We start from the raw sequence: 22,359 nt of genomic DNA, 5'->3' as shown, positions 1-22,359 counted from the left end.
GATCCCAGGCTACCAGGTCTAAGGTACTACTTTAGGCCAATGATAGGATATTTCTTAAAGGGTTTGTACGTACTCTAATCTAGGCTACTGCCTAATCCAAGTTATCTAATTCACACTTAAAGGTATGGGTTACATAAAACAAATTTACCTACATATGTAGCCTTAAAGCTAAGCTACCATTTCATCAAGCCAGGAATACAGTTTCATCTAGTCCTAAGATACCTGGTCTAAGCTAACGCTTAGTCCAATAATGGGATGTTTCGTAAAGGGTTATCACTTGACCTAATATAAGGTACTGCCTAATCCTGATTACTTAGATCATGCTTAAGTGTCTAGGCTATATAAAAAAGAAAAAATTTACTAATATCTAACCCTTAGGTAGGCTACCATTTATCTTGCCCAGATTATTGCTATTATCTAATCCTAGGGTCCTTGGTCTAGGCTATTGTATTAGACCCATAATAGAATATTTCTTAAAAGGTTTTTTTTTTTACTCCAATTTAGGGTAATACCTAATCCAGGTTATTTAGTTCACACTTAAGGATATGTAAAAATAGGTTATAGGCTACAGACAATAGCCACTATTTCTGTAGTATAAGCTTGATTTGGTCTAGGCTACTGTCTAGATTATTGTAGACATCGTATAATCTGAAAAGACATTTTGTATTAATGATAAATTGTGGAACTTTTCTTTTAGCTAAAAAATCTAATTGAAATGCCAGTTTTTAAAAAAAAATTTACACTTTTCACAACTAACAATCTGCATTTACAACTTAACGCTGGCTATGTGTTTTGTTAACAGAGAAGCCAGTTTTTTGGCTTTCACACACAAATTATCTACAAATTACATAAGTTTAAAGCTAAAACTTTAACTGCAACTTAAAACTAAGCAATTAACTTGCTGCTTTAGATCCATAATTATTGAATGTGGAGCACTGATGAGAATTGAATCAGTTTTCAGTCGACCAATGAAAGGTAATGGCTTCCTTGGTCTCTTGCCAGTCTGTCAACAATATGGTGGACTGCACATGTCACATGTGCATAATCACTTCTTCTTCTAGCAGGTTTGATGAAGGAAATAACCTGGGTAAAAGCTTTGCTATAAGATAAGGGAAAGAGCCCTCTTATCTTTGAGCCCATTACATACTCCATTACTTGTTATAGTGTTTATCATTATGACACAATACCTGGCCAAGAGACCAATTAGAAGAGAATTCTTTGATATTTGTTTGGTCATCATGAGCTCTAACAGACCCATGGAAGGTAACTCCTTGAGGATGAAACAAGCAACTACGCTATCAAAAATACTACTGTATTTACAGTGTCATTTTATTTACAGTGTCACTATTTAACACAAGTGTAGCTTAGGATCACATTCAAGAAATAAAACAATAATTATAAACAATATATTTACTATAATTTTGATAAAAATACCCACAGTGTTTACAGAACTAATTTATTAACAGAAGTTTGACTATTTCCTAAATTATGGGACAAGAATTTATAGTCTTTGTGCATATTCCAAATGCACAAAATCTAACAAATTCAATTTATGGTAATAGAGCAAAACTCTTACCAGTTCTAGTATGAGGACCATAAATTCAATAGAAATTTGTTGTTCTCTCAGATGTTGAGTGTTATTCAGTACAATGTTTATCTAAATCATAAACATTAAAACTACAATTGACATTTAAAATTAACTTTTAAGAAAATACAAGACTGGCTTCTTGTGGGTAACAGATGAAAAAAAATAAAATAATGGTACAGTATTATGAAACAAACAACAGAGTTGAATTTATGGCACCAACACCACTGATAAGGACATCCAGTTTCTGTTAATGAACACCGAAAAAGGTCTTAAAAGTCCCAGTGCATATTATTATATTGTTCACTCTCCCTCTGTGCTTTAATCATTCTATGACGATGCCCTTTTCTGCTTGATTATGAGACTTAAAAGTATATTACTTAAACTTTTCACAAATACAATTTTTTCACATTAATAATCATGACAAAAATCTAATTGTTTTTCCAGTTCAAGGCAGGTACAGTACTGAACTATTGTATTAAAATTCTAAATTTATGGAAGACCAAAACAAGGACTTGATGAAAACTCAGTATTTCTCACAAAGAGCCAAGATTCGGCAGATTAAAAAAAGTCACTCTTTCATGACCTTTCATGGCCTTAACATGTTCCTCAAAGCATAGAAGCAGCCCCAGTGGAAATCAGGAAGGCCATTAACTTTTATAAAGTAACTCCAACATTATATTTTACACTATTAACAATACAGCAGTTAAATATACAGTATCAACAAATTAGAGCCATTAGAACAGAGAAATGTGCAGAAAATATGGGTAACTGTTTGCATTTTTTAATGATAGCAAGATGAAAACTGATTCAGAAAACTTGTAAAGCTTCCTTTTAATGGAATTAATTGTGTGTATGTACCTGCAAGAAAAAGAGCAGTTACAGCCAGCTTCCATACTATTTCATAATAGTTAGCAACTGATGCTCTAAGCTGTACTAAGCCGCCAAGATTGGCATAATTATTTACAGCCAATTACATGTTTTACCATCCCAAGCAGGATGGATATTATTATTACAGCCATAGAATATCCTGGTCATACTGTTTCACATGGATGCTGCATGTTTTGAATAAAAAAAAACCAACTTTATGAGTTCTTTGGCAATTTAACTTCCAAAAATTGGTCAATACTTGATTCATTAGCCTGAGTACTTAACACCGTATTGCTAACTGATACCCTTGCTAACAATGATTGCCTCCATTTTTGAGGATTGCTTGATTCATTTATGTACTGTAATCAAACTGGTCATCAAACTAAGTTACATAAATAAGATACCTTACACAATAATGAGGAAATTTCAAAGCATCTGTAAAACTGTATTGCATTGTTATGAATATAGCAATCATAATGACATTTGAATACAATGTAAATTTGAATGCATAATGCCCACAGCATGAAAACCTCAAAACAATAACACTTGACCATACTGGCTACAAAAATACTATAACCCAGCACATAGACTCAATCTACTTATTGCTCTTACCTGCAACATACTGTCTGCATGGATAATTCATAAGGGGTAGTTCCATATTCTATACAGTGCCATTTAAAGGTATACTTTCTCTAGGAAATGAGTGGGACAAAAAATAAACCTCCACGCACAAAGTCAAAGTATGTTGGCTTCACCATCAGTTAAATAAGCATTATTCTTTTATTAATTTAAAAAAGGCTGTTGTACAGTTTACAGTTTTAGCACTTCCTAATAGGCTGCCATTTATGGAATAAGCTATCATAATATCCCATTTACGGCAAAATCCTTGAATGTGACTTTGTGCACAATGACTAGAGCTAGTACAATATTGAACAAGTTTGTATACGGGAAAAAATGCTAGGGTGAAGTATATAATTTCTTAATATGGCAGTTACATAATACAGGCAGTCCCCGCTTACCGGTGGCATCGGTTAATGGCGTTCTGGTTTTAAAACACTTGGCTACAAACGTCGTTAACCAGATTTTTGGCACTAGTAAGCGGTTTAACGGCGTCGACATTGGTAAGCGGTTTATCAGCGTTGTTAAGCAGTTTATCGGCGCTGATAACAGGTTGATCGGCACTTATGGCATCATAAACGCCATTTACTGCCATAATTATTGTTATGTTCCAGTTAACAACAATTTTCAGTTATCAGCAGTCGACTGGGAACAGAACCCACGCTGTTAACCGGGGGCTACCTTTATGCTTGTTCCATGGCGGACATAGTGGGGAGAGCATGTTGTATTAGTACTTAATAATTTATATGCCCAGAGAGACATCCACAATACTAAGATGAAATGAGTTTAGTACTGTCAACAATTAAGGGCAGATTATGTAATTTTGAATAATTTTGCATGACAGTTTCGATGTAGCTGTATAAAGTGGTAATGTAAAAAACAAATGATAAAAGAACAGTTAATTATGTATATTTCTGACTTCATATTTAAAAGAAGCCTGAATCATGAAAATAAAAATACATAATTTTTTTTGCTGGATGAAGCTTGTCAACAATCTTGTGCAAAACTGGTTTTGTTACCATACAACCAAAATATAAAATCTACATATGAATAAATTTATTTACCTTAAAAAAATGTGATGTGGTTTCTGACATTTCCACTATTATCCTAGGTAAGTGCCTTTGACTGGCATCAGTGATAAACTGCCATATTTAAGGAGAAGACTTTTTAGTTATATTAAGTGCAGTGTTGTGCAAAATACAAATAAAGCTTTGCCCATGAAAAAATCCCAAGAAAAAAAAAAAAAAACTTGAATAGTTTTATGAACTGTCAAACACCTACAATAGTACACTACAGTACTTTACAACCGAATTAAAACTGTCAAACTCATAACCACAGAAACCAGTTATACCACAGCTCAAAAGAAGTCACAAGCCTGTGTTCAAAATTAAATACAGAATATTAAATTCATTATTACTGTGCATCTATGTAACTGCCATTTATAAATATTCTTGGCTTTTCTATGAAAATTATATTTTACTATATACAATGACGAGAAATTTGAGCTGGATAACAAAATCCATGTAAGGAACTTTCTTACACGTCCTCTAATAAAAAGACTTTTGCTGATTAAAGTACAGGAAACGTTCCTACCACTGTAGAACATCAAAATCATAGTAACTTAAGAAAGTTTACAATTAAGTTAGAAAAGCACTTTCTTGATGGCACTTTCACAATGTAAGAGCCTGGCACTTTTACGGTGTAGGAGCCTTACCTAAACTTACAGATCCAAATTAATTTTATGAAGCTATGCTTTCATAAAAGCACTGATAACCAACTAAAAATATTCACAGTAAAATCATGAGTTTACTTTGTTTCAACTCATATTGGTAAATCAAACTGTGAATCCAATTAACAATCATCATGATGGAACAATAAAAACTCACATTCTACGATGTTACTTCACACGGCAAATAAGATTTTATGACTATTACAGTAATAACACACTTTACCTACTGCTTGCGACGCTACCATTCGCACTCTGGACTCCAAGTTCTTCCAACTGTCAGGAAAAAAAAGAAAAAACTGAGAAATGCTGGAATTAGGGATAAATTCTTTAAATCATCTCAAGTATTAAAGCCTTTTATATACTATTTCAAATATCCTGAAACAAAAACCTTCATTCTAGGTCAATTGTATCTGGTGTGATATAACAATAATTAAACAGCCACTTTCAACTGAAAGTGTGGTTTAAAGTACAGAAGCTCACATAGTATTCTTATTTCTTAGATGAGCTATCTCAACTGACAAAATTTTTAATATTCTAACTAAAGAGATGTAAAAGAGGTTAATATGAAAAGGAACTGCAAAAGACATGAATCCAAATCCAAAGCTTTAACAATACTTTAAGAATATTAAATCAAAAACATATACTATACTTTACTACAGTACAAGAAAACTATATTTTCTCGAGAAAAGACCTCATCTTTATACGAAAAGTTTTACCCTAGAGATTAATGCATACTTTTACAGCACGAAATATTACATGTGTACGAGCACGAAAAGCCACAATTTACCCATGAAAAGACCTTGGATCACTTTCCTGAGAAATCACTTTTACACATACATTCACAACATAGACAGAGGTGTACCTATGGTTTGAGTTTATGGGAGATTAAATGAAAGACAAACACACAATGATTTGAGCTATTGCAAATAAAAAATATAAGAAAGCAATGAGAATGAACTGAAAAAACTATTGAATGTTAACTGAGATGATAAAACAGTTGACAGTTTCTTAAGAACTAACAATACAATACGGCTTCCCACACAACTGTAAATACTATTTCATGAAGCTACCATTCACTGAGCCATAAATGCTAGGTATGACATATAAACAAACAGGGATTCCAAAGATTAATTATCACCCAACAGCAAATACAAAAAGTATATAACTATTATTAAACAAATTAAATACATCCATCTAATCAAGAACTTTTAAGCAAATATATAGTGATTGCACAAAAGGTTCCCTGTTCAGTATAATGATGTGGGAAGCTTTTTTGTAAATTGGTATTCCATTTTTTACACTACATTCAGTGAATAACACTACCACAAAGCTTTAAAATAGATAAGCAAATGCCATACCTTTTTTAATAACAGACTAAACATAATGAATTTCCACTTGAGAGCAACTCAACCCTTTCAGGATTTGACCACTTGACAATTCATTCTGTGACATGTACCCAAAATATTTATCAAGTCTAGCCCTTGCTTTGTGAGGATTCTCTCTGACCAGTTATTATAGCATTATGATGTTTTTATGTTAAAACACCTATTGTGCATGGATCTTACCCACACAGACTGAATGTGCCATACAGAGTATGCTGTTTATAAGAATTCTTATAAAACTTTTGAATTGTGATAGTTTTCTACAAAATTTTACATCATCAGAATCTGAATGGTTAAGAATTGTCAGAGTACAAAGGTTTACACCATGGGAATCTGAATGGTTGAGAATTTGAGGAGTACAGTTACCAGGTTTTACATCTCAAGAATCTCAAAGGGTTAAAAGCAACATACAGATTCTTGTTCTTCTCTCCTCCACACCCCAGTTGAATGGAATGCACTATTACTGAGGCACAGTTTATTAGGAAATGGGCTTCAAGGAGTGTTTGAGAGAACTAACATGTTTTTCTTCAGGTTAAGTCACAAATTTGGTGATGAAAACCCAGAACTGCTTCTAGGACCAAAACCACAGACCAATGCTGTTAAATTAGTCAGGATGCAACACAACATTATCAATATTTTAGAGATTACACAAAATCACATTAAAGAAAAAGTAATCAGCCTTTTACCACCTCGAATACAGCAACAAGCTCAAGATACTCATATCCTAAGGAGTCTCAACTTTCCTTATATATTTTGGCAACAAACACACATCCTCTTCATCTCAGTGGCTTGTCCTGATCAGTCTAAACTATTCTTAATCTCCTTCTAACTGTTATTGGTCTACTTCAGACTGGTTATAGTTTGACTGTGTCCTGCATAAATTCTGGCCATTCCATGCAGCAGAATTACAGGAATATGTCCAATCCTTGTAGTGTAAAAGTCAATGGACTAAGTTAAATATACCTTAGTTTAACCAGACCACTGACTGATTAACAGCTCTCCTAAGGCTGGCCCAAATGATTAGACTTATTTTATGTGGCTAAGAACCAATTGGTTACCTAGCAATGGGACCTACAGCTTATTGTGGAATCCGAACTATATTATATCAAGAAATTAATTTCTATCACCAGAAATAAATTCCTCTAATTCTTCATTGGCCGGCCAGAGACTCGAACGCGGGCCCAGCAGAGTGCTAGCCAAGAACTATACCAACCCGTCCAACAAGGAACTAAGTCAATGAACTACTGTGCTCCAAATCTTAAGTAACACATGCTCTTGCAATGGTCTTCACTATCTTCCATTCAGCTGGTATCACACAGACTGTCACCTTAAAACTTCAATAATCTGCATCTGTTTTGCTAAGTGTTACTTTTGATGCTAACCGAGACAAATGAGGACACAGGACACAAAAATATTTTCTCATTCAGCAAAAAGAATACTACTGCCACCAGGGAAGGGAGAGAAATTGGGTCTAAAGGACTGCACAATATCACATCAACCTACTCTAAAGCCAAAGCAGTACAGTAACTGAAGTAACTACGTAGCTACATCTCAAAGATACTTCCACCACCATGCAAATACTGAATGACTGAGTTGTCCTGCAACTGCAAGAGGACTTAATGGCCTAAGCACTTCAAGAGAGTCTAGTTGCACAAGTCCACAGCAAAAGAACTAGCAGTAGCTCAAACAAATGAGATTAGTAACCCAAGCAATGCCAGGGGAGGCTTCTGTAGCCCAAACACTGTAGGAGGATTAGAGTAGTTTAGGCTATGAAAAAACACTGCATAGAATATGTGAAGTGTTGGGGGGGAAAGCCCAATTAATTTCATCAAATTATTTAAAAGTAACATACAAAAAAGTTTGCATATAAAACTAATTAAAGATTTGCTTATAAGACTAGAAAAGTATTTGTACACTGCATACAAAACTGTAATCATGGAAAGAAGAGAACTGCCTGTTGCATCACTTGTCTATGCATTAGCTACTTGACTGAAAATTAGACAACTGACGAGAATTCTGAACAAAATATTTGCTATTATCATGTAAAAAAACATACAATGAAGCTGTTGCATTCAGTTAAAAAAATTATTTTCTGAGAGGGTTTTATATTAACTACACTGGAAATTCAAATTTAAACTTCATAATGACCGTGATGTCAAATGGTGTACGTAAGAACATAAAAAACTGAATTAAATATGAACTATAAATACAAAATTACACAAGGTATCCATTACAGTCAATAGGTAATACAGCATACAGTATATAAATAACAAATGAAACAAAGATAATGGAAAAGTGACTCAGACACCTGGGATAATGCAGCCAATTGTTTTTCATCAAATCAATTTAGAAATGAATAGCACCTGAGAACTTCAATAATCTACATCTGTGAAGTGTCACTTTTTATAACAACTAGGACGAATGAGATCACAGAACACAAGGCACAAAAATTCTCTCATTCAGCAACTGCCAGTAAATGTTGTACAAAATAAACACGCCAATCCAGACTCACCATGACTTAGGCTTATCCATACCATGCCTAAAAAAAAAATTAAGAAACCCTGATGCTCAATACTACTAGCTAGTGAGATAAGCATATTACTGTAGTGTGAATTAATTTCTAAAGCACCCCTAGTAGCAAGAAAGACCTAACTGAGAGCTAGAGATTATTTTCTCTATGGTGTCCACACAGCACTTGCCAAACTAATCTTGGAGGTATTAGGAATGAGAAAATAAGAGATTTATCCCTTGTATGGACAATGTCTTAAAACACAATCTGGGGGAAGTAAAAACCACCTAAAATAAGACTAAAATCTTTGTAAAGAATACAAATCCACAGAAAGAGACTACCAAAGGTATTCTCTACACTGTATATGTGCTTTTGGTAAAACTATACCGGTAACTGTTCATAATCAGTTATCAAACACAATTCGCAAATGAACAATATAAAGGTTTTCCATTTAAAATTTTATTTTGTAAACTGCCACAAAACAGTTATGGTTAAGGGAAAACTGAAGGATCTGGCCATTAGTTCATTAAAGTAGGATGGGTTGTATTTTCCGTGAGACTCAACTTACAAAGTTTTAATACTGTGGAAGGTGAAAGTGTGGACTATGCTACTTTCCCTCTAACATCAAAATCCCTTGCAACAGGAGAACTAAACTTGACGTCCTAAAACCACCATCTCGTACAGCAAGTGAATATTGAATGGAGCACTCTGTGGCATGAAAAATACTGAACTAGAACTTGCTGGGAAACTTTTAATGCAATTCACTACGTAAATATTTGCTGCTTGAGGAATTTCCTTAGCAACCAAATACTCAATGCACTACTGTGCTTAAGAAGTTGGCTACAGATACATTATTACCTTACTATTATTAAGTGGATACAGATACAGCCTTACTGCCACCAAAGCAAGTACAGTATGTTCATACCAGGAAAAGAATCATACCAAAGCTTTACTATTTGGAAGAGACTATAGTTGATTTTACTTTCCTTTAAAGCCATCTGACTTGCAATAATTTTCCATGAAACTTCCATCCACAATATCTAAAAAAATATAAAATAAAGAAAAATTATCAAATCATAGCCAGGTATTCTGCCAACAACAGACAGTGTATTTTTTAAATACAACCAAGGATGTGGTCAGTAAGTGCAATAGTCTCTTCCTCATAACTAGCAACAACACACTCAAATCCTCCAGATCCTGATTGGGAAATAATGGCTCCACATAAAATATTTTCAATGAAAGATTGGTGTAAGCATTCAATACAGCAATGGAAATGGTTCATGATATGTCAATAAAAGACTGGTGTAAGTACTGAATATAGAAAAAATGGAAATTAATTAAAATATGTCACTTCTCAGAGTTAATAGTGTTATGTGTTACAAAATGTGAATTTTTGTCACAGGATCAGCCTGTACCTATGAGAACCCTATTTGCATTTACAGTATTAAAAATGATAAAGCAGTCGTAACTGATCAAGGTTGTGAAGTGGGGAGAATTTGTCTTCAATCATTTACACCAAGACATAATCAAACTCTATTAACCCTTTGTTTAAGATCAGAATGGTAAACTATATAAAGTCACCTGAAATGCTGAAAACCTGATTTCTAAATTATAATACCTTACAGGTATATTTATTTAAACAGCCATGATGCTTCACTACAATATTCCTAATGTGTCATTTCACACCAACATTAAGATTATCTATAAAGTTTACCAATTTAATTAGATCTGAAATCAGACGCTATTAAAAAGATATGAGAAAGCTCTTGAGAAGTCAAAAGAAAAGAATAGGAATAGGTAAAAATTGTTGTTGTGCAAAGACACTGTTATATATCTGCTTTACAAAAGAATAGCCAACAGTGCTTTACCACAAAGATGACACCAACTAATAAAATGATCTTGTGCAAATATATTTCAGGGGTAAAAACCACTCAGTTGAAAAAAAAAAATTCCTACTACGTGTACTAGTACTAAGTTTATTAATTTCATGTATTCTAAGAGCACTTCAATCTTTGATAAGGTGGGAAAAACAAACAATTACATGATAACATTAACATTCATATTACAGTAAACCCCCCATATTCATGGGGAATGTGTACCACAAACCCGCCCCCCCCCATAGCTAAAATCCGCGAATACTTAGAACCCTACTAAAAACACTTAGAATTACCTATTTTGATAGTTCACAAAAAAACTAAAAATGCTTTTACAGGTATTATCCTACTTACGATGGGGTTAGGTTCCAAAAAACCAATCGTTTATGGGAAAAAACGTATTCGAATATAGCCTAGCCTACCCTATAAAGTATACTGTATACATACATGGTATACTAATTATTAATATCAGCTAATTCTGGAGGTTCATGCAGAGTGATTTATGATAATTCAACAAAAAGAGAAATTGAATAACAAACAAGAATTAGCTTAACCTACACTATGGTACAGTATACATATTTGGTAGCCTAGCCTACATTATACTGTTCTTCATATTCACATAATATCGTATTATACAAACATCAACATAACGAATATGTATCTTTTCCATGGATCTTTTAAAATGTTATGCTTTAATTCACTGTATCCATTATTGCATGTATTATATTGCTTTTGTATTATAAATTGCGATCATAGCAATCAATGTTTGGTTTGGAAATCGATGACGCGTTAAGTTTATTTTGTTGTGTTTAACTCAGTTCAGAGCGTTTTTCTTGCTTCTAGTTAGCGTAAATGAATCTCTAGATAGTGTACTTTATTTATTTGGGGCAAAGTTATTTTTCATTATATGAAGTGTTTTTAAGTCTAAATATAACTTAAATATGTCTCATTGTGAAATTAATTTAGTTTTTTTTTCGTTAATAGATGACATTGACCGTTTGGGGGCATGTTTGTTTTGTGTAAAAAAAAAAAAAGGAATTCAAGATTCTGTTTGCTATTTTCACTTGATTTCATCATAATATGAGCTTTACGTATTTATCGTTTATCAGAGTAAAAATAACAGTAATAACTGTGTTCTTTCATGCCCAGTAGTTTTCATTAAAATACTTTCTCTCCAGTTTTAATTACGGTCGAGTTTCATCCATTTGCCGATGCACAATAATTTATAGTCATTAGCAGCTTGAACATTGTTTTCTCAGCTTCAGCTACAACTTGCAGCTTAAATTTAGCGGTATATTTCCTTGCCGATCTTTTATCCATACCAAAAAGGGTATAATGTAAAAATATATCAGCCCTATTCTACTTAACTTCATTTGCACTATAACTACGGTAATTGTTTATTCTTGTACGATGGTTGAAATAAAAGCAAAACTGCTGTTGTTATCCAATTCGGTGATAAGCAAAACAGTTTCTAGTTCGGTTGTTTATGGCTGTATGCATTTATGCAAGAGTATAACGTTACTAACGATACTTTTATCATTCTCTTTTACCCTTTTAACTAGAAGATGGGATAAATAGAGGAAAAGAAGGTGGTCTCTTGTAATTTGGTCTCTCTCGCTGCCTGATTGTACGCTGCTGCCTGCGCCCGTGGGAAATTTTAAAATATTTTCTATATATTCTTGTATCAGTATTAATTGCTACACCATCGAATTATCATAAGGCGAATTATCATAACTCAAGCACTACCTGGGTACCTGAGTATTTTAACCCTTAAACGCCTACTGGACGTATCATACGTCGACTAAAATTGTCTGTTGGGTGCCAAGTGGGCGTGCCGTGCGTCGACTACAAAAATTTCAACCTTCGGTCAACTTTGACTCAACCGAAATGGTCGAAAAACGCAATTGTAAGCTAAAACTCTTACATTCTAGTAATATTCAATCATTTACCTTCATTTTGCAACAAATTGGAAGTCTCTAGCACAATATTTCCATTTATGGTGAATTTTTGAAAAAAACTTTTTCCTTACGTCCGCGCGGTAACTTGGCCGAAAATTTAAGAAATTCTTTCGTCATTTTGTCGTAATTTTTGCACTGTTTTACATTAGCCGTTACATAAAGTTTTATACATGAAAATGTGTGCAATTTCATGTAAAATACAACAAAATACAACCCATGGTTGTAGCTTTTATCAGTTTGGAAATATCTTCATATAAATCTCGATAACTGCCAAAATTTCAACCTTCGGTCAACTTTGACTCGACCGAAATGGTCAAAAAACGCAATTGTAAGCTAAAACTCTTACATTATAGTAATATTCAATCATTTACCTTCATTTTGCAACAAATTGGAAGTCTCTAGCACAATATTTCGATTTATGATGAATTTTTGAAAAAAAAAACTTTTTCCTTACGTCCGCGCCAGAAATTCTTTCGTCACGTTGTCGTAATGTTTGCACCATTTTATATTAGTCGTTACATAAAGTTTTATATATGGAAATGTGCGCAATTTCATGTAGAATACAACAGAAAATAACTCATGGTTGTAGCTTTCATCAGTTTTGAAATATTTTCATATAAATCACGATAACTACCAAAATTTCAACCTTCGGTCAAATTTAACTTGACCAAAATGGTAAAAAAACACAATTATAAGCTAAAACTCTTACATTCTAGTAGTATTCAATCATGTACCTTCATTTTGCAACACACTGGAAGTCTATAGCACAATATTTCGATTTATGGTGCATTTCTGAAAAAAAAAACTTTTTCCTTACGTCTGCGCGCGGTAACTCTCCCGAACATCTCAGAAATTCTTTCGTCATGTTGTTGTAATGTTTGCATCGTTTTACATTAGTCGTTACATAAACTTTTATATATGAAAATGTGTGCAATTTCATGTAGAATACAACAGAAAATAATTCATTGTTGTAGCTTTTATCACTTTTGAAATATTTTCACATAAATCATGATAACTGCCAAAATTTCAACCTTCGGTCAACTTTAACTCGACCGAAATGGTCGAAAAACGCAATTGTAAGCTAAAAATCTTACATTCTAGTAATATTCAATCATTTACCTTTATTTTGCAATAAACTGGAAGTCTCTAGCACAATATTTCGATTTATGGTGAATTTTTGAAAAAAACATTTTCCTTACGTCCGCGCGGTAACTCGGCCGAACATCTCAGAAATTCTTTCGTCACATTGTCGTAATGCTTGCACCATTTTATATTAGTCGTTACATAAACTTTTATATATGAAAATGTGCGCAATTTCATGTAGAATACAACAGAAAATAACTCATGGTTGTAGCTTTTATCAGTTTTGAAATATTTTCATATAAATCACGATAAATAGAAAAAATTCGACCTTCGGTCAACTTTAACTCAACCGAAATGGTCGAAAACTGCAATTGAAAGCTAAAACACTTACAGTCTAGTAATATTCAATCAATTAGCTTCATTTCTCAACAAACGGGAAGTCTCTAGCACAATATTTCGATTTATGGTGAATTTTTGAAAAAAACATTTTTTTACGTCCACGCGTTACGGATTCATGCATCATATTGTGATAATATTTTCTCTGTGTTGCTTTGATCGTTTTACAATTTGTTATATACCAAAATCATTGCAATTTAGTGTACAATACAAAGAAAAAAAATAATCCATTAGCTTTAACCGTTTTGCTCACAGCGCGATTTGTATAAAATTATATATGAAAATTTTTTTTTGCGCTGTCATATATTTCAATATTTATATATGATAATGATATTTTTTTTCATTTCTGATGGTTGCATACTAAACTTCAGGCAATGACAAAAAAAGGAGCCAAAAATGAACTCTTAATCTTGAAAATTAAGCGTGCTGTGATTTTTTGAAAAAAACTTTTTTTCCGCTTCGGTGCTAACTCCCAAATGCCGCCGGCATACGGGAGACATTTTTGTAAATAGAGGCTCGGCATTTAAGGGTTAATAGTTTTATCAAAAAAAGTGCATCTAGCCATGAAATGACACGAAAATACAGTAATTAGTGAATATTTCTCAATGAAAAACACTGCAAATGGGCGAATTTTCAGCAAATAGTGCGTATATGTGTTCCATAAAGAAATCCGCGAATAGGTGAGTCTGTGAATCGTAAGACCGCGAAAACAGGGGGCTTTACTGTAATGTCATCATATGTCATCACCTGAAATGTAGGAAATTAAAGTTCTTGTTCACATGACTTTTCCAGAAATCTCAAAAACTTTCTCCCATATCTTTCTTGTTTATATGCAAAAACCAGTGTAGTGATAATAAACACAAGGGAAAAACTATAAAACTAAGTATGCTGTGGTTATGTCTAAAAGGGCAATTCAATGTCTGAGTTCTATGTAAAAAGTTGGGTTTTTCTTTCTAGAAAGGTTTGTAATAACAGGACTACCACACAAATTGTTAATTGATGAAATCTGTTCTGTCATTTTGAAGTGCAGAAATACTGCCATACAGCTAAGGCCACCTACAGTACTGCCTGGGGTAGTGTGATCAGGTCGACCAGCTCCATGGCCAGCACCCAGCACTAACAGCTACAATAGAGCAAAAGAAAAGAAAATGAACCAGAAGGAAAATAGTAATCTAATCCTAAGTCTGTCATGACTAGTTTTAAAGAAAGCTCAAATCATGTTCTCTAGTCAAGTTCTTACACCTTACAGAAAGGCCAATAAGAACACCAAACATTATTTATCCACTTGAATGGAGCTTCAAGTGCAAACCAACAAAACACCTAAAATATTCAATCACAACTCAATTAGTTCTAATTAATGCTGAAAACTATCCCATTCATTTCATAAAGCATCCTCTCATTTTCATTGACATAAACAAAATCATAAAACTGTTAAAAATATACTACAATTATGTATACTGAAATAAAATTTACAGTATTTGTACCAAGTGAGGATTTTCTTAGGCAAATTATAAACTAGTTCTACTTTAAAACATTTAAGAACAGTTGACACCAAAATGTATGCAACAACAATTTTCTTCAAGAAGGAACAAATACTTGGTATTCACCAGTAAAATGTGGCAAAGGTACAGCTGGCTATCAAGAAGTTTAGTGATTAACAAAAGCAGATATAAAATGATAATTACCGTATTTGACGGCATATAAGACGCACTTTAACAAAAAAAATGGCCTAAAAAATCCCCCTGCATCCTATGTACATAATGTAGGCTCAAAATTTAAGAATTTTGGCCGAAATTATACATGAAACATCACGTAGATGTTGTAGCCTTGCCTAACATTCCGTGTTATCCTAATAACCTATTAAAAAACAAAGTTTATTATAATTATTTATCATTATCACATTTACCATCACCGCAATTACTACTGCTAGTATTATAATCAATATCTAATTTGTTATTATCGATATTTTCATTAAAATGTGTTAATATTATTATCGTCGTCTACAGCGCATCGCTGCATTCCACATTTACAGACTTACAGTACGTGTGCTGCCACCTGTTGGTGATTATCTTGAGAGCTTTACGGATAACAAGGCTTCGTTCAGTTGGTAGTTGGCAATTTCTGCTAACATTCTCTTTACGCATAACAACATGGCTTCGATCAATTGGTGGTTGACAATTCCTGCTACCATTCTCTTTAGGCATAATAAACAAGGCTTCGTTGAGTTGATACTTCGTAACTCGTGCTAACATTCTCTTTTAAGAATAGGAAACATTTTTATTTATTGGATTTTACCCCTTGATTGCATACTTTTATAATATATAATGGATATATATAACATATATTACCGTAGGTAACATCTTTATTAATGTTTTTGTTGATTCTGCCGGTAAGAAACAATGTTTACAAATGAATGTGTTGCAATCTATTCATAAACCTATGAGGTAGCTTTCAGCAGCAGACGAAACATTCGATCGTAGTAAATGGCTGCTTGTATAATAAATATTTTGATAAATATAAATATGGTAAATAACTTCTTTATTAATGTTTTCGTTGATTCTGTTGGTAAGAAACAATATGCATATGATAACTTAATACTACAGTTTTTACTTACCAAAATCATATGAGCATAGGCTAGGAAACATTTTTTTTCCCTCTATGTCCTGCTGAAATTGGGGTGCGTCCTATGCAGACATGCGTCTTATAAGCCATCAAATACGGTATACAAATCCATACACAACACTGAATAAACAGTACATAAAGATTATCCATGCACCTACTGGTAGCAGGTGAGAATCACATATTGCAACAAATTTTCAACTCAAATTTGGCACGTATTATTCAGCAGCTTACCTCTGCTTCACTGTCAACACTATCCTCTTCATCTGATCCATGCTCAGATGGTGCTGGTGTAGTCGCTCTAGAAGATGAGGGTGATGGAGGCTCAGACAAAGGTCGAGGATAACTAAGCCTTCCTGCACCACCTGACGCTTCACTTAATTCCAAGTCTGGATAAACTTCTCTGAATGCATGTTGCCGAGCTTGACAATAGTACTGGGTAAAAAAAAAAAAAAATCAGGATACCAAAAATCTTATATAATTACAGGCAGTCCCCGGTTATTGGCGGGGGTTCCATTCTGAGGGTGTGATGATAACCGAAAATCTGTGATTTTCAGGGTGCCAAAAAGTGCCGATTTTTGGTTATCGGCACCTCTGTTAGATATGTATCGGCGCCGATAAGCGGAAATCGGCGATTTTTGGTGCCAAAAATTGCAGATTTTCGTCACTAGACAAGCGCCGTAAAACTGAATCACCATTAACTGAGGACTGCCTGTACTGTATAATAGAAATAACTTGTAAGGAAATAAGTAACTTCTAGATTAAGGGTTCCTATACCTGTACAACAAAATACTGTGCATGACTCTGAAAAGGCTACATAATATATCAAGGACATATAGTATTTTCTATCTTATTCACTTTGTATCAGTAATAAGAAGCATAAAACAAACATATTTACATTTACATCATTAGTATAAAAGAAAACAATTAACTTTTTATATCCTAAAAACTTTGGTAATCTTATGCTTAAATTTATGCTTTAATATTTTCTAACCCTATGATAAAATTCTTCAATCTTTATAAAATAATTACTTTTAAATACTACACAAATAACAAAAAAGTTAATAAGAAGAGCTACTGAATGTCAAAACTTAATTGCTTACATTTATTGTTCATTATAAACAGACTTCTAGTTTTCAAATCCTATTTAATAAATATTTTAACTAAAAGCCAAAACAATATACTGTACCTAGAGCAAAAATAATGATTTTTATGATAAAATAAATTTCTTAGGTACTTACCCTCTTAGCTTTATCTGTGGCTACTAGGTGCAGGTTTGACAAGTGTTAAAATTGAAACAGTCATTAACAAATGCTCCCAACAGTTACTCCCCCATCCTTTGTAGGGTGGGGGTCATACAGTGATTGTTATGGTTGTTCATTTACTCTTAGTCACTTAAGAAGGGAGGAGGGAGGGTTTTTAATGACAGAGGGTAAGTACTGTACCTAAAAAATTTATTTGATCATAAATATCATTATTTTTTAGGTGAAACTTACCCTCTATCATTAGCTGACTCCAACACTGAGTGTTGGAGGCGGACAAGAGATTCCCTATAACCAAATTTTCAGACATCATAAACATCCTCATCGTTGCTTCCCTTATGAATATGATACCCTGGCAAGTACAGCACTTGTCAGACGATCATCTTCATCAGGGGAGGTCCACTATCTTAGGAGGTGGAACATGAACCCCAAATGTAGCCATTGGTTGAAGATGTGAAACACATAATGGCAATTTATTGGTCCCTGTGTCTCAGGCCTGCAGAGCTGATGTGGGAGCTAAAACCAAAACTAAATCATGATCCCTCGAGAGTTCCCACCTACCTAATAGAGTTCCTGTGGCACCTCATCCAAAAACAATGACAAACTTGGAAGAAAGTGGTATTAATCAGCTCAGGGTAGCTTTCTCCAAAGAGGAGCATTGGCTCTGCAACATACAATAACATAATTTACTCCAAAACAAAAATAACAAAAAAGAGGGACCTTGTTTGCCCTCATCTAAAACAAACAAGGACAGAACTACTACAGTATACAGATTGATCTAAATAAATAAAGTAGAGTCAAATACCATGTACAAACTCAAACACATATGGTTCCCCTTTGCCTAGGAAGGAGATCGATACAGAGAGAACCTTTACGTGTTCGTAACACAAAGGAAAGACTGGGAGATAATCTCCCCTGCCAAAACCAGAGGTGTTGGTGTACGGCTGTCTTCATACTGGAGCCCTACGTCCATCAAGTAGTTGGAAGCAAATACAGAATTAAACTCCCCCTGTGCTGCCAAGACTAGACAGTCTAGAGAGAGGTGTTACTGAAAACTAATAAACGTGGCCACTGCTCTGACATTGTGTGGTTTCACCTTCAAAATGGGACAAACCTCTGGAGAGACAGCATGATGTGCCTCCAGAATTAAGGACAATCAAGAAAGCCACAGCATTCTTAGACATAGGAACCTCAGGCTACCTGACCAAGCAAAAATAGGTGCCTACATTGCTTCCTTAAAGGTTAAAGATGGGACTTAAAATACTTTGGAGCCTTAGCAGGGCCTAAAAACAGCTCTCCTTTCTCAAGAGTTAGAGTTTCCAGCAAAGGGATATAGAAAACTCTAGGAAGGACTTTGGCGTTAATATTGTTTTGGCATGAAAGGAAGCCAAAAGGATAATTCTGTTTCAGTTACTAATGTTGAGATCACTTGCATATCACTTACTGTATTCTTTTGGCCAAGGCCAAAGCCAAAGCCACCAGAAAGAGGGTTTCAAAGAAAGAGCCTTGAGAGAAGCCTCTCCCAGGGGCTCAAAAGAAGGGCCCCTAAGGTGTCACAAGACCACATCCCGATTCCATAGAGGTGTTTTTTTTTTTTTTTTAAGAACCTTTGGCATTTCCAGTTGAAACTAACAAAACAGCTTCACGTAAGTCAAACATCCTTGAAATATCCAATCCAGTATGCCTTCAAGCAGAAGCCAGCATGGACTATAACCTTGATGGAGGCAACAGACAAACCTTTTGCCTATCTTAAGAAGCGCAGATACTTGATTACATCATCAATGCTGGTGCAAGACATGAAATGCCCTTGGACATGCACCATGAACTATAAAGCTCCCACTGTTTCTGATATAATGTATTGGTGGACTTTCTCCTTGCAGCCAGGATAGTCCCTAGATGACTTGAAAACCTGTAGCTATGAGGAGCTCATCAACAGTTTCCAACCAGTTAGACGAAGCATGCTGAAATTTCCGTGCAGCCTCCGTCACTGACTGTTGAAGTAGTTTGTCCAAAAAGTAACTGTCTGGGAACTTCTATTTACATACTAGAATGTCTGTGAGCCAATGCCTCCTCAGCCATCAGGGCACAAATTGGATCATGGGATTCCCTCTATTTCTTGAGCACTTCCTTCAACAGTGGAAATGGAGGGAATGCATATAAGAATAGGTTTGCCCAGTCTAAAGCCATATCGTCTACTGCCCAGGCTCGAGGGTTTGGAACTTGTGATTTATACAACAGGAGATGATGATTCATCTCTTTTGTGAAGAGATCGTTGGGGGGTTGCCCAAACTCCCTCCAAAATGCCTCACACACCGTCGGGTCTAACTAGTCCATTTGTGGGAGAGTACCCATCCCAGACGACCTAGCATGTCCTCCAGAACACACAATTGACGGGGTACAAACTGGGGCATTAGGATAATGTTCCTCTCCTCCTTCCAGAGGAGTAAATCCAAGGTGATGGCTGGCTACTAAGGTTTCTGGCTTCATGCCCCTCTGCTAGTTAGATACACGAGACGATGGTTTGTCCGAGAAGACAAACTACTTTGTTGGTCACTGGATGTTCCAGCTCTGCAGCCCCTTCTGGATAGCCCACAAATCCTTGCAGTTTTTGTGCAGATTTCTTTTAACTGGCAACCATACTCTGGAAGCTACCTGATTCCCCATAGCAAACCCACCCCACCCCCCCGTGAGGGGTCTGGGCTTGGGGACTCGGAGATTTCCCTTCAAGCGGAAGTTCTTCGGACATTCACCAACAAAGGTAAGGAAACAGATCTTGGTTCCAAGAAACTAACTCATGGATTGGTTGTGACTTTATGCCAGTGATTCCTCAAGTGCATATAAAATGGTCTCATCTGTAGTTGAGCACCTGGGACTAACTTTCCAGGGGTGACATGTGACCTAACAGAGACAGCCAGCATCTGGCTGGCATGCCTCTGAGGAGGCAAATTAGCTTGCAATAGATAAAAGACTGACTACTCAAGCACATGTCAGAAAAAAAACTAGAAAGAACAGAATCTATCACCATTCCCAGGTAGGTAACTCTTTGAGAAAGTTCCAGAGAAGACTTCGCTACGTTATAAGTAACCATAGGGCTCTTCGCTACACCAAGAACTAGCTCTCTAGCCCTCAGGCAATCCTTCCTGGACTACACAATGATAATCAATCTAGGTACAAAAGTATCTTTACTCCTAGTAAGTGAAGCTATTTGCGAAGGGAATAAGACCCTGGTGAAAACCGGGGGTGTGGCACTTAGTCCGAAACAAAGTGCTTGAAATTGGTAAGTCTTTCCCCCAAAGACAAAGCGTAGGAACATTCTGAGTGTTGGTGAATGGGGAAATGAAAGTACCTGCCTTTCATGTCCACTGTTAACATCCATGCCCCTTTCTCCAAGGAAGCTAAGACCATGGAGGCCAACTCCATGGACAAAACGGGGACAGATGGACATAGCCGCAAAGCTTGGATACGTCTAAGACAGGCCTCCAACCTCCCATTTCCTTCGGAACCAGGAAAAGCCTGTGTAAAACCTAGCAACATAGCTGGTATGCCTTCTATTAATGCCTTCTCTAATAGTGAAGAGACTTCCTGACTCAAGGCCCTTCTCTTCTCTAAGTTGCCTCTGTATGTCCAAAAGGCTTTGGGCTGGTTGAAGACGAAGTAAAGCCTGAGAGGAGTGCAATAGCCTTCCAAACGTACTTCTGCTACCCACGCATCTACCCCTAATCATTCCCACACTAGAGCGAACAGCCTAACCTGCCCCCCCCAGGCACCTGAGGGCTCAAGGAGCTATCCTTTATCAGACGTAGGAGTCTTGCTATAAGAGGAGGAGATAAACTTCCTTCCCTTTACAGAACTGGATCTGGAACATATCCGGTGAAAAGATATTTCTTCTTTCCTGCACTTGGAAAGGACAACCTAGCAAAGGAGGTAGCATAGCCCAAAGGACATCCAAAACAAGAATAGGAAGGCACAAGAGACTTCACTTTAGAGGCTATGGACGCCGACAATTTCTCGTCTATAATCTTCCCAAGAGGATGCACTGAAAGTAACGACTGTTTATTAAGTAGGGAGACTGAAGGAACCAGCAGAGAGCACAAAGGAGGAAGTTCACCAAACTCCTTCAAACATTGTTCAACTGTGTACACCACAAATTTCACTGAAAAACAGCTTCGATAGCATTAGTCAAGTTCTATACATTTCTCAGCCTAAGGAAAAGAGAAATGCAACCTGCCTGACGCAATAGTGCCTAAGTCGGAAAAAAAAAAACATGTCCAGAAAAGCACCATCCACTGCCGGATCAGGAGAAAAGGGGAGAAACTCGCCTGTCCGACACACTAGAGACTTCTTAACAAAAAGGAGGGGAAACAAGAAAGAGGATACTTAAGAGAACTACTTCTTAAGCAAGGTCTTAGCAATAGTCAAACCTTCCATGTACAATATCTGATAGCCTAAAAGAAGGGAGAGGCAAATAATCAGA

The 22,359-nt window shown here is 35.4% G+C and overlaps 1 protein-coding gene across 4 annotated transcripts in view; it reads right to left on the bottom strand.

The window, feature by feature from the left end:
- Positions 1 to 1,395: 1,395 nt before the first annotated feature.
- Positions 1,396 to 22,359, bottom strand: part of GlyS (glycogen [starch] synthase) — a 119,302-nt gene continuing 98,338 nt past the window's right edge. For 2 of the 4 annotated variants that reach the window (XM_067108735.1, XM_067108733.1), the window contains 3 exons: positions 16,858 to 17,058; positions 15,065 to 15,127; positions 1,396 to 5,075 (listed from right to left, as the gene is read on the bottom strand). In XM_067108735.1, coding sequence (XP_066964836.1) covers positions 5,022 to 5,075; positions 15,065 to 15,127; positions 16,858 to 17,058 — 318 coding nt within the window. In that variant the 3' untranslated portion in view covers positions 1,396 to 5,021. The remainder of the gene's footprint in view (positions 5,076 to 15,064; positions 15,128 to 16,857; positions 17,059 to 22,359) is intronic. The other 2 variants (XM_067108736.1, XM_067108734.1) reach the window with 1 other exon arrangement.

This window comes from Macrobrachium rosenbergii, chromosome 9 (assembly GCF_040412425.1).
Source record: "Macrobrachium rosenbergii isolate ZJJX-2024 chromosome 9, ASM4041242v1, whole genome shotgun sequence".
NCBI classification, from domain to species: Eukaryota; Metazoa; Arthropoda; class Malacostraca; order Decapoda; family Palaemonidae; genus Macrobrachium; species Macrobrachium rosenbergii.
This window is presented reverse-complemented; position numbering and strand designations above follow the sequence as displayed.